Source organism: Poecilia mexicana, unplaced genomic scaffold (assembly GCF_051168715.1).
Source record: "Poecilia mexicana isolate PSO_F unplaced genomic scaffold, ASM5116871v1 scaffold_9, whole genome shotgun sequence".
NCBI classification, from domain to species: domain Eukaryota; kingdom Metazoa; phylum Chordata; class Actinopteri; order Cyprinodontiformes; family Poeciliidae; genus Poecilia; species Poecilia mexicana.
In genome coordinates, this window is record NW_028263378.1 from 29,550,902 (window position 1) to 29,563,539 (window position 12,638).

The 12,638-nt window shown below is 39.5% G+C and overlaps 1 protein-coding gene across 1 annotated transcript in view; it reads left to right on the plus strand.

Moving 5' to 3' along the window:
• The window catches only part of ppp3cca (protein phosphatase 3, catalytic subunit, gamma isozyme, a), a 36,711-nt gene extending 24,760 nt beyond the window's left edge, over positions 1-11,951 (plus strand). Inside the window, exons 9-13 of the mRNA XM_015010817.2 lie at positions 80-205; positions 602-679; positions 1,226-1,310; positions 1,714-1,811; positions 7,250-11,951. Coding sequence (XP_014866303.1) covers positions 80-205; positions 602-679; positions 1,226-1,310; positions 1,714-1,811; positions 7,250-7,410 — 548 coding nt within the window. The 3' untranslated portion in view covers positions 7,411-11,951. The remainder of the gene's footprint in view (positions 1-79; positions 206-601; positions 680-1,225; positions 1,311-1,713; positions 1,812-7,249) is intronic.
• Positions 11,952-12,638: the final 687 nt, after the last annotated feature.

The following is a 12,638-nucleotide window of genomic DNA, read 5'->3' on the forward strand; positions in this document are numbered from 1 at the left end:
TATTGTTGTTGTTTTTGTTTTGTTTTTCTTCATTTCCAGTCATTGCATTGACTCCTCCTATATTTTATGTTCATCTTAGCTGCTGTATTAAAATATGAGAACAATGTGATGAACATCCGACAGTTCAACTGCTCCCCCCACCCCTACTGGTTGCCCAACTTCATGGACGTCTTCACGTGGAGTTTGCCTTTTGTTGGAGAGAAAGGTGAGATTGTAAATGAGGAGGCAAATTTCAACGAAATATATTTTTCTTTTTAGTAGACACATGGAGAGAACTTTATTTTTGTTGTTGTTTACATTTGTTGAAGGAAAAGTTCAAACATTATATGTCTGTTTTCACTGACCCACCTTTAGAGAGGTTAACATTGTAATCCCACAGCACCACACACAGAAATGCATGTAAATGTGAAAAACTAAGTGTTTAAAAGTTTTTACATTGAAACATTCATTTCAGTTTTTATTACTTTTTGGACATCGACACTGATGTGCCTGAAAATATTCCAGCTTAACCCCTTTCATCGTTGATTTAAAAAAATAATTTTATAGTTGAAAAATTGAACTGTAATCATTTAAGTCTGAATTTGCCTTTTCTCTCGTGCAGTGACCGAGATGCTGGTGAATGTATTAAACATTTGCTCTGATGATGAGCTCATGTCAGAAGGAGACGACCTGTATGAAGGTAACCTAATAATAAAATCACTTTTGGCAGAACAAACAGTCAATTTCCTCTAAATATGTCCATTTTGTTCCCTATTGGCCTGAATGGAAACAAACTGGTAATATTTCAGTTGTTAACCTTCAGTAAATTTGCCCAAATGAAGCTGTTGAGGTGTCGTCACAACTTATTAAACCCTTATTTGGGTTCTGTCAGACTTTTAGCTGTTGTTGTAACGCTGCTGACATGGCCGTTGTGTCATTAATGTCAAATCATTTTTGACCCTTTTAAAGTTAAATTTGAAGTGTCAGCGCTGAGTTGATGGTTTTATTGGAAAACCTTTCAGGATTCCCATTCTGAATACCATTTCTCCCTGATAATGACCATTTATCAGAACCAGATGAGGTAAAAAAAAAAACAAAAAAAAAAAACAACAACAGAAACTGTGATTAAATTAAAAACAAAACTTGGTACAACCTTACCTGACATCTTTGAAAGCTCTTCTGTAGCAAGCAGAATATCTCTAGAGGGGGAAGTAAATAACCGTTGCACCGTCTGTACTGTTCCCAGGTGGCACATCGGCGATGCGCAAGGAGGTGATCCGGAACAAGATTCGTGCCGTGGGGAAAATGGCGCGGGTTTTCTCAGTTCTCAGGTCTGGTTCTCTGATCAGTGCTTTACTTTTGTTTGTTTGAAATGTTACACTGCTACATCTAGATGTGGATCATAATCAGTCCTGTGGTTTATTTAAAATACACTGTAGACAGTGGCAGTGCTAGCTAAAAGGTTAGGTGCGCTAAGCAGAAATCTAAATCAAAATCCTTGTGATGACACAAGTGAAACAGTGCTTCAGCTGCTAAAATTGACACAAGTTAACTTGGACACACGTTCGTATTTTTGGTTTCAATGCAATGCAACCTTTCTACGAGGAGGTGCAGGGGTTCAGTAACCCCTGATGATTAACCTTTTGACCTCGGGACTGTCTGCTGTCTTTACTGTCTTTCTGCATCCTTCTTTGCCGTAAAGTGACCTTTTTGTGTCTGTTTGCTTTGTTTTAGGGAGGAGAGTGAGAGTGTGCTAACGCTGAAAGGCCTCACCCCTACTGGAACTCTTCCAATGGGAGTGCTGTCAGGGGGGAAGCAGACTTTACAGAATGGTAAGTTCACTCTAACTCAGTCTAACTAGCTGCTGGGCTACAGAAACATACCCTTCAAGATAGATTGGTAAATGTCATATCAAGTACCTGTAAAAAGTTTTCACTTCCTTGGAAGAAAACCTGTGAAATCAGTTTAAATGGGTTTGGCTCCCTTTAAGAACTAAGTAATGTTTAAAAATATAGATCAAGGTTTTCCCCAGTGTATCATATGGCAGACGGGCCAACAGTCTTTACTTGTGCCTGCATCAGGCTAAGTATGGCTTGTTTATTTATTTTATTTTAGTTTTTTTATATTTGCCTTTTTTAAGACTTTATAGTTGGTGTGTAGGTATTGTCAAAGTCTTCCAATAACGCATCATTTCTTAGTGATATTTTCAAATTTCTTGTCAACTTTAAACATATTTAAACTCAACTTTAAACTTGTGGCTTTTCAAAAATAACACATTTTACATAGTCAATATTTATCAGAAATGAAAAGTGATTTTATGCAGAACTTTCATTTAACATTTGCAGCTATATGGGAGTTTTATTGAGCTGAACTGAAGGCAAAAATGTCTCTTTGGAGTTGCAGACCTCTGATCTAATTAGAGATGGAAAACGAATGGGACTGAGACAGAAAACATGGCCGTCCAGCTGAACCTGTAGACCAGCAAGGAGAGAATTATTTAAACAAACAACCAGAAGGTTCAGAAAGTATTTCCACGTTTTTGGATGATCCAGTCTAAGTCTAGACTTGAACCAAACTGCCATTTAATTATTCTTCATCAGTTTGTGTTTGTAAAATGATTGAAGGCGGAAAAACCTAAAGAGGCGTAAATACTTGGCAAACTTTCTGATGTTATTAATTCCAGACCTGCTTTAAAATGACTTCAGAATGTTTTTATACCATTTCTACCAACCGTACTGGTGCTGCTAACACCTTAATGTTTTCCATCAGACTTAAAGGCGGGAAAGGTATGATTTTCAGTTACACCAGATCAACCCGTTTGCAAAAGAAGCTAAAATGGAAAATAAAGGGTTTTATTTTGACGTGCTGTTTGTTGAAGGCCAGCTTCCTTCCCTCACTCGCCTCTTTGAACGGCTCCAGATCAATGACAGGAAGCACTGGCTAAACTTTGTTTCAAACCTCATGCAGCGGAGGGTTTTTTGGAGTTGTGCGTGTGTAGGCCGGTCAGCCTGTCGGCTGGAAGTGGCTCCTGACCCTTTGATCTAAAGGCCAGCGCCCGGTGCGGGCCGCCAGAGGACATGCTGGGACCCACGATCGGCCATGTTGGAGACTTACAGAAGCTGCCGAGCGATCGAAGGAGAAACCACATGTTGTGACCTTTTACAGAATGCCACAGTCCGTGCCAGCTCGGCTCACCACGGCTTTCAGATCAGCCAGGACACTTCAGCATCAGGATTTATTGTCAGTTTTCTCTTAATGCTCAGGTTCTTGTTTCAAATGTTTAGTTTATACTAGCTTGGTGCACTTAAGTGAAAAACTAGGGAGAATTTCTTTACTCATCTCTGACTTTCAGTGAAGGAGCCTGTATCCAGCTTCAACCATGCAGACCACAGTTAATGCCACATTTAAAACAAAAAATACATGTTAAATGTTAAATCTGCTAAGAATGTGCATTTAGTAAGACCAGTTGAATAGAAGGAGTCACTAGCAGCGTTTCCATTACAAATGTACCCAAGTATTTGTTAATATTCTGTTGTCGAAAAAACACAATTTCCCTAAACTTGTTCAAGTGATAACTCATTAGAAATCATGGCAGCAACAGATGTTAAACGTTTAGATGATATATAGTCATTATTCAACCATGATGCTAACACTCATCTATCAGCCAATCAGAGGAGACTTTGGCGTCTTATTCAGGCTTTGGAGCAACAAGCCCCCCCCCCACTACTTGTGAGCATCTATGTAAATGTAGTTGGTGATTTTACAGAATAGTTATGGATTCTACACAGTAGGATGATGCACAATTTTATGACCTGTGATGCAGTGAGAGCTCAGGGGGAGCCAGCTGCAGATAGTCTGAAAAAAAATGAAGACAAACCATCACCCTCCATCTACTTCCTGTCATCTTCTTGGTTTTTGCCAGTAGAAACATCCAGCTGTTGATCATGTGACTCGTGTCATGTCAAAAAGCGTTTCTATTGCAGTTTTACAAAATACGTCTGTTTCAATACGACTGGAAACAGTATTGAAACAGAAATCCTAAAACCTCATTCTGATGCAAAACTTTTTATCAAAAATGTTTTTTTCTAAATTCCCATGTTTCCATCAAACACTTTTATTTTAATAATTTAAATCTGCACAATTTTATGATTAATGGAAACACAGCTATTGTGAGCCAAAGAAAAGCAGACTTTGGAATAAATAAGGTTCGGACAGCAGGCAAGCGCCACCAGCTGCAAGCGTCTGCAGTCTGAACGGCCACATCACATTTTATCCAGTTTTTAAGTCACAGACATGTGACATAATTCCGAATCAGAAGAAGTTAGATCTAAAGAATGACTGAAAATTATAATTATGAACTTATGAAAGATGTCTGCATCACTGAAGCCATTAACACGCCGCTATCCCACCACTCCTAGCTCAGACTGCACATCCAGACAGACTTCACTACAGAAGCTGCAGTCAACAAAAAGTTATTGCTATTAATTATGATTTCTTTCTATTGGCTTCCTTCATCTTGCTACGATCTGGTGATGATACCATCAGCTCCATATTGCTGAATAACTTTAATATTGTTCATTTTTACTGGTGTCATAAACCTTTCACACAGAAGTCTCATTGCGATGGAGTTTAATGACTTGAGCATCAAGACCTGCTGTGTGACCTCAGCTGTACAGTAGTTTTGGGAACAACTTTTTATTCAGTCATGCCTCATCTGGTTGCACTGTCTCTTTCCAATTTTTATTTTTATTTTTTTCAGTAAAACATGAAGAATTAAAAAAAATAAAAATCTGATTAGATTTGTTGTACAGGAGCTAAAGTACGAGCGCCCTGCTGCGTCGCCCTGCTTGGTCATCGTGGCACATCTCCTCCAAGTCCGACTATTAGAGCTGAGGTAAATCCCCCCTCAGCTCTCCTCACATAAGTCCTCTTGACCCTTTAACACCAACACTGTCCCAGTTGTCTTCACTCTGACCTCTCACCCTTTTTATTCAGAGGTTTTGAAGACGACTCACGTCGCTCTCTTGTCCCTCCTCGTCGTCTCAGAAAGGCTTGATATTTGATTTTGCTGTTGAATGTATTGTTTTTAGCCCACTTTTGATGACTCCATTTTTTTCCCTCCTTCCCAAACTCCCAATAACAAAGCTACCATTGAAGCAGCTAAAGCAAAAGGTATGCAGTGTGACTCGCATTCCTTGTCTGTGTCTTGTGTTTGTGGTTTCCACCCTTTAAAGATAGAAACAACCCTGAAATGTGGACTTTTCTATATTGTTTGTGTCTTTTTTTGTAATATAATTTCTAGTTATCATATTGCTGTAAGAAATACTTTACTGAATGTAGCCCCTCCACTGTTAAATAACCCACACCATGGTGTGAAAAGACTAGTAAATTCCAGCATTTGAAAACTATGTCAAGATGGTCTGATAAAACTAGTAGTGGGACTCCATTAAACAATTCAGTTGAGTCTATAATTAATTAATCACATTTTCATCAAATTATGTATCTACAAAATAAGTTCCATTTTGTTGGGAGTGTTTCTCAGTTCAGTGCTCTGAAATACGTTTGTAAACGGCTAAAGTTCAGAGACTTCCTGAGTCTCTGAAAGAGCAGGAGCTTCTTAAAGTGACAGAGCTCCAATTTTAAGGTGTCCAATTGCAAAGCCAAATTTATTTTAAGTAATGTTTGACATATTCAGCATTTTTATAATAGCTGAAAGGAACATAGTTACTTGATTTTGCTACAAAATGGCAAAATGTGTGGTTGGAAAGTACATTCCTACTGCCCCTTTGAAGTATTCTATATCCACCTGATTTAGTGGGATAACTGGTGGACTAGCTAAGCCCGTACGACTGGGCTTAGCTAGTTTTCTGGGGCAAACTGTGGAGCTGAAGGAATTTCTGGTTCTCCACACAACTAAAGGTGTTTGTAGATTGAAGTTTGGGACCTGCCTGTCCCCTGTTGCTGAGGAGTCTCTTGCTGTTTGAGTAAAGTGTTTTCTGGTCAAGTTTGGCTCCCCGCACGGAGAAAAGCCTGCTTAGACGGGGCTAAGATAAGATCAGGGACATCCCCGCCTGGGATATTTTCAGAAACTAATCCCGTTACACCATTTGGCTGTTGCTACGCCGACCGCCTCATTAGCTCCGTAGTGACGGCCATTGCATGAGAAACACTTTGATCAAATCCATTCAGAACGGAATTGCTTCACAATTCTGGGATGCTTCACATTACAAACCAAACCAAAGTCAGCTGCACACATTGTTAGGATGGCTCTGTGTAGAATCAGAACACACTGGGGTCATAATCTAAAGCTACACTTCAGCATTGACATGCAGCTTCCTGTTTCAAACTGCTTAGCCACGTAGCTTGAGTTAGCCTTCCTGTAGAGTTAGCTTTCTGATCCTATAACTGGTGTTTGGGTTCGGTTTTGACCCCAGTTTTAAAATCAATATAAACATGCACTCAAAAATTTTTTTATTGCCTAATTTGTTTTGTAACTCTTGGGTTCCTTTATTGGGATTCCTTTTACTTCAAAAAATGTGTTTTGATATATTTAGTGTTTCGTCCAGTGACGATTTGTTTTCACCTTTCACCACATTTTCAATAGAAATGTACCTTATGTTATCTGACTATTATTGAAAACTATTGGAACATATTTCTTAAATAAATCTGTTGTTTATTTATTTAATATTAATTAATGTTAACTGGAGTACCATGTATGGTGCAGGGGCCAGAATTGACCCTTAGCGGTCTTGCTAGTTAACTCAATTTGAGGAAGTCTGCTAAGACTGTGGAATTATTAGTCTGAAGAATGAGCTCAGAACAAATAGTCGCCATCACAGATATTATTGATATTATTTTGAAGGACTTAGTTGAGCTTTTATTTCCTTAAGTTTAGAGCTTCACATGTGGAAAGTTTGTCTGAAGATTTCCTCTCTGGTTTGCTTTCCATTTACACATGTTCTCTGGTTTCCTCGGCCGTCTTTTGACACAACCGTAAGTTTACAATACGTGGAGTGTTTTGTTGTGGTTTGTCCCAACTGGTGTTTGAACGCCAGTAGTTTTTTTTTCTTTTTCTTCTTTATTTTAGCCATGCATGTGTTGTGTTCGCAGATCCTGTGTACTGTGCTAGACAGAGACCGTGTTTCATCTTTTGTTTTCCTGAGATCCACTTTTAGTTGAGCCTCTCCATACAAGATATAGCACGCTTAAAAGCTTTCTAACTTCTCTTCATGTTCCATTTTTATTCCCCTCTCCCCCGTCTGTTCTCCAGCCATTCAAGGTTTCTCTCCCACGAGGAAGATTCGGAACTTCGAAGAGGCCCGAGGCCTGGACAGGATAAACGAGAGGATGCCGCCACGCAAAGACGGGCAGCAGCCGGACGGGACGGCCGTGAACGCCAACGCCCCCAGCAAGAACGGCACCAACGGATAGAGGGAGGCGCAGGCTCTGCCGTATCCTCACAGAACCCATACCGCCCCACTCCCAGCTAACAAAACAAGCTCTGTGTGCGTCTCTGTCCGTCTGTCTGTCCGTATCCTCTGCTGAAACTGTCTGTCCACTTTTTGCTCACATGGAGCACAGAGACGGCAGCTTCAGTGGATAAAAACCGATTGAGGCCATAGTGCTGGGAAAACACTTCCAACAACAAAGAGAAGAAGAAGAAAAAACACCCGTGACGTACTGAATGATGAGCCTGCCGGAGCAGTCTGATCTTATTTATTGAAGCTTATATATATTAGATTTATTTAATAGTGAGTAAAGGTCGAAGACAGTTGTGTAAATGCAAACTGACACTGAACTTATGTGAATTTTATTTTTTTTTTAAAGGAGAATTTTACAAATGGATTCAAATAGAGCTCTTGTTATGTAGGCGTTTCACCACTTCATGTTAGCTTTTTTTAAAATTATTACTCTGCGTTTTTAATAAGGGAAAAGTACAAATACTGTCCTGAACAGCCTCTCTGGACTCCGGTTCCGGTCCATACAGATGGTGTTTACCTGTTGTGATTCACTTGACTGATGGTCAACTTGATCTTCCCTGTCTAGTTATTGAGCAGTCAGAAATTCAAAAATTCTGATCTTTAATCCGATTAGTGAACGCACCATGCTCACCAGGTTGTTGTGACGTTATTATTTAAAGTGGAAGTCGTTACAAAGTTCACACCAGCCCAGTTTAATCTTCTTTAATCAAACTCCAACTCGTTTCTTTTAGAAAGTCCAGTTCGTTTGGGGAGGTGTGGACGCGTAATCGAACTTAGATGTAGACCAGAAAAGCGAACTCTGGTCCTCCTACAGACCTCGATCTCAGTTTGGTTTGAGTGAATTCTGGTGCGGTTCGAATGCATATGTGAATGTTAAGCGGACAGGAGACTGCTCCAAAAATAGAAAATAAAATGCAGGGCAATCTGGGAAAATACAACCAAAACAAACACGCGAGGCGGAGAAAAGGCTCGTGGTCTTTTGCCAAAGACAAAAGAGAAATGCTACAACCGCTACAATCTGACACCACTTTTATTTTGTTTACATTTTGTGAAGAAGGAAGTCGCGCTCAGTGTGTTCTTTAGAGATTTTTGTATCGTTTCAGAGGCTCTTGGTGCAGCAACACCACAGGCAAGGGAGTAAAAAGCTTATTGAAAGGTTTAGATGGTTTGGTAAGGTGCAGTGTGAAAGCGAATCGATGAAAAGGCAACAAATGTTGTGACTTTGGTTGATCAGGTATGAAAACACTCAAGGTTTTCAGAAGCTGTCTTAAAGGAGACAGTTTTAGTTGGAGACGAGTCTGTTCTTCATTCAGGCTGGAGGAGAATGAGAGAGAGCATTACTTGGAGCAGATAACAGGAAGACTGAACGGTACACATTTTGGGCTTTCAAGCTGTCTAGTGAGAAGACTCTACTGAACTAATCACTAATGCTAGATGTTTTAAATCTTTAACCCTGTACAACAACTCCACATCATTTTAAAATATTAGTAATATTACTCTTAACATCACACCTGCTCCTACTATAAATAAAGACTGCCATAGGGAGGTCAGGTGGGAAAAACATATGTATTCAATGGTTCTTTAGGAGAAATTGGGAGTCTGTGACGATCAGAAAGCTTGATGCTTCAGAAACTGACCACAGAATTTGAATACGGTATTGAAAGTCTGTCATTTGAATGTAATTTTAATGTAAATGATCATTTTAATACTCTGAGACTGAAATTATGGTTTTCTGTTTGTATCCATATGAACAGGTTCAGGTGTTGTTCAGGGATGATGTTTATACGAAGGATGTGTCGGTAAAATAAAACGGCATCAATGCTGGAAGCTGTGGACACTGGTTCTCATAAAACATGCTTCCTGCTCTAGTCACACCTAGCTGCATTTCCGTTAGCAATGCGCGCAAAACTTTGTCGATGTTCTGCAATTTCACAAATGTGGTGTTTTTATTAAATAAGACAAAATGCCACATGAGTAAATTAATTAACATAAGTAATTTAGAAACATGTGTCACGATCTTCCAACTACTTCCTGCTGTCTTCTTCTTTGTGGTCTGCAACGTCCGGTTGTCAATGACGTGACTCATGATGCAGAAAATGTGCTTGAATTTGAGTTTTGTCAAAAAATTAACCCGTCATTCTAGCACTAAAACTTTTGATAGAAAAACTTTCTTTTTCTTTTTTTTTTTTTTTTTTTTTTTTCAAAATTGCCATGCTTCCATTAAGCAAATTTATTTTCAAAACATCAAACTGCGCAATAACTTGGTCAATGGAGACGCAGCTACTGTTTGATCGGGATTGAATATCAAGAGACTGTTTAAGACAGGGGGCTCCAAAGTCGATCCTGGAGGGCCGGCATCCTGCATGTGTTGGTTCTCTCCCTGGTTTAGTACACCTGGATCAACTGATGGCTCATTAGAGACCTAAGGAGAACATTGACAAGCTGAAAAGAGAGTTACTACCACCAGGGAGAGAACTAAAGCATGAAGGATGCCAGCCCTCCAGGACCGACTTTGGACACCCCTGGTTTAAGACAACCAGCTTCTGTAAGAAGAAAAAAGGACAATAGTTTTATTTTCTCACACAAAAGGGACATATTTATGGAGTATTTCCGGAAGCTGTGGACACTGGCAAACTCCGTTCTCCCCCACCCCTCACAGAACTGCTTCATTTGGAAATATGTTTGACGGCGTCGCCGCAGTTTGACTCGAAGTTCCATTTGAAGACTCTAAAAACAGAACTGGGGCGTGCTCTGCTTTTGTTTCACTGTTCTCATGTTGATTATACAGGTTGCCGATTCCTTTTAGCTCATAGCCATGAACACGGCACAAGAAGAGGAAGATTGGAAACGCCAAACGGCTTTGACGGCGCCGTACCCAGACACAATGGACTGAGTCACTGTACTCAGCGGGGACGGTGCTATAAAAGGGAGCGCCTCCGCACTCCAGGCCTAACCGTACTTTCCTCATCTCAAGCACGGCTGACTCAGAGATGTAGTATTTTTAAAGACTCTCCGTCCCCTCTAACTCGGCGGTGCCATCGACACCTGCTGAGACACCCTGTGTGTGTGTGTGTGTGTGTGTGTGTGTGTGTGTGTGTGTGTGTGTGTGTGTGTTTGTGTGTGTGTGTGTGTGTGTGTTTTCCCTTTTTCTCGGTGATCTAACTCTCTTGAGGTACTCATCTGTTCAGTCACTCCCAGCCCTTTAAAAACCGTTTTTTGCTAAAGAAACTGGTGCTCCGACACACCTGGCTGTAACTGCATTGTCTTTTTTTTTTAACAAGGTAGGTGCATATAAGCTTTAAGATTTGGTATTGTCATGTGAATTTATTACTTTATTTTTTTTAAACAAGTACAAAAACAAGGGGCAGCATCAGCAGGGTTTCCACGCAGTCTTTTTTTTTTTTTTTTTTTGGAATTTGGTCAGAACAAGTACGGAAAAAGAAAACTTTCTCCGAACGTCCGTCTATCCTTCTGTCCCCTCATGGTGTCCTTCGTTCCTAGTTTCCTTCCATTCTTTATTCCTTCTCTGTCCTTTTTGTTTCCTACCTAGCTTTTTCTCCATCCATCCTGGTGTCTTCATATCTGACCTTTGACCTTCCTTATGCCTTTCTTTTTTGCGTCCTTCCCTTTTCACTTCCTTGTCTTTCCTTCTTTTCTTTCCTGTTTCTCTCCCTCATACTGTTTGTCATTGAACTCTTCCTTCCTTGCTGTCTTGTCATTCATTTGTTCTTGCTAAGCCTAACCTTGTCTTTCATTGTTTCCTTGTTTCTCACGTTCTTTTCTTCAACCCTTCTAGCTCTATTTTTTTTTATTTTGTTTTTTACTCCTTGTTACCTTACACCATTCTGGGCCTGTTTCTTTTCTTCCTTGTCCTTCTTTTGCATTCTTTCCCTTTGTCTTTCTTTCCCGTCTTCACTTCCTTGTGTTCTTCCTACCCTCCTGCCAGTCTCTGGTATTTGCAGGTTTCATAATTAAAAAAAATAAATAAAAAAATTAGAAAAGCTTGCCATAAATTTACAGGGAATGTTTTTATTTCAGTTAGAAAACTGAAATGGATGTAGAAAAGTGTTTTTATTTATTCTTTCTTCTACACATAAAGTGTGTAGGACTCCTGTGTATGCGAGGAAGCTTGTAGTCACACAAGACTTCGAACTTGAGTTATTTGTTGAACATGTTATCTTTTGCAGTGCGGCTCGTTAGATTTCTGGACTTCTCCCAGGAAATGAAGTATTTATTTTTTTTGTTTACATTCATATCTGTGATGTTGGAAATTGATTTTAAGGCTTTCCAGGATGAGCCATACAGTGTACTGACTCCTGTCAGATCTTAAACATATCTTTAAGAATGTTTGAAAAAAAAAAAAAAAAAGTCAAATCTTATGTTAGCTGTAATAGAGGGTCAAGAACAGTATTGTATATGTCATGCAAGGCCATGAATTTGTTTATGTACATGTATCTTTGGGGGGGAAATAAAACAAATTCTAAACATTGATTTGACTGACTGGTGATGTTATCACAGCCGTTTTTCCTCTCCGTTGTAGCATCACATTCATTCTCCCTCATCTAATGTGTCCATCCATAGATTGGTTTCAGTAAAGTTTTCATCCACACGAATCTGCAAAGACCTCCCCCTCACGTTGTTTGAAGCATGCCAAACCCATAGGGGGCAGTATAGCAGAAATCTTAAACCTACAACAGCCAATCAGATTTCCTCTAAACAGTCATTACTTTCTGTTAGAAATTAAGCAAAGAAACATTAATACAGAAAATTATTTTACACGGATAAATTGCTTGAACTACTTTTAAATTGTGTATTAGAATATGAAGTTAATAATAAACTACAAGACCATGTCTATTGGGAATCATGTCAAAGGAAGTACGTTGATATATTGTTGCATTATTTGTGGCAGACTAATGAGTGGCGCTAAATCTGTTTCCGTATTCTCAGTTTTCTCAAATTTCCACTTTGCTTGGATTTTTAGAAATAATTATCTTTAGTGGTATTAAAGTTTTCATTTGGATGAAAAGCCAGAATGCAAGTAACTAAACAAAAAAAACCTATTTGATTTCCCAGACATCCATTTATGTGTGTGTGTGTGTGTGTGTGTGTGTGCGCGGGGGGGGGTGGGGGGATTTTACTGTAAGCTTTTAATTTGAAAGCAGGAATTAATCTCTTCTG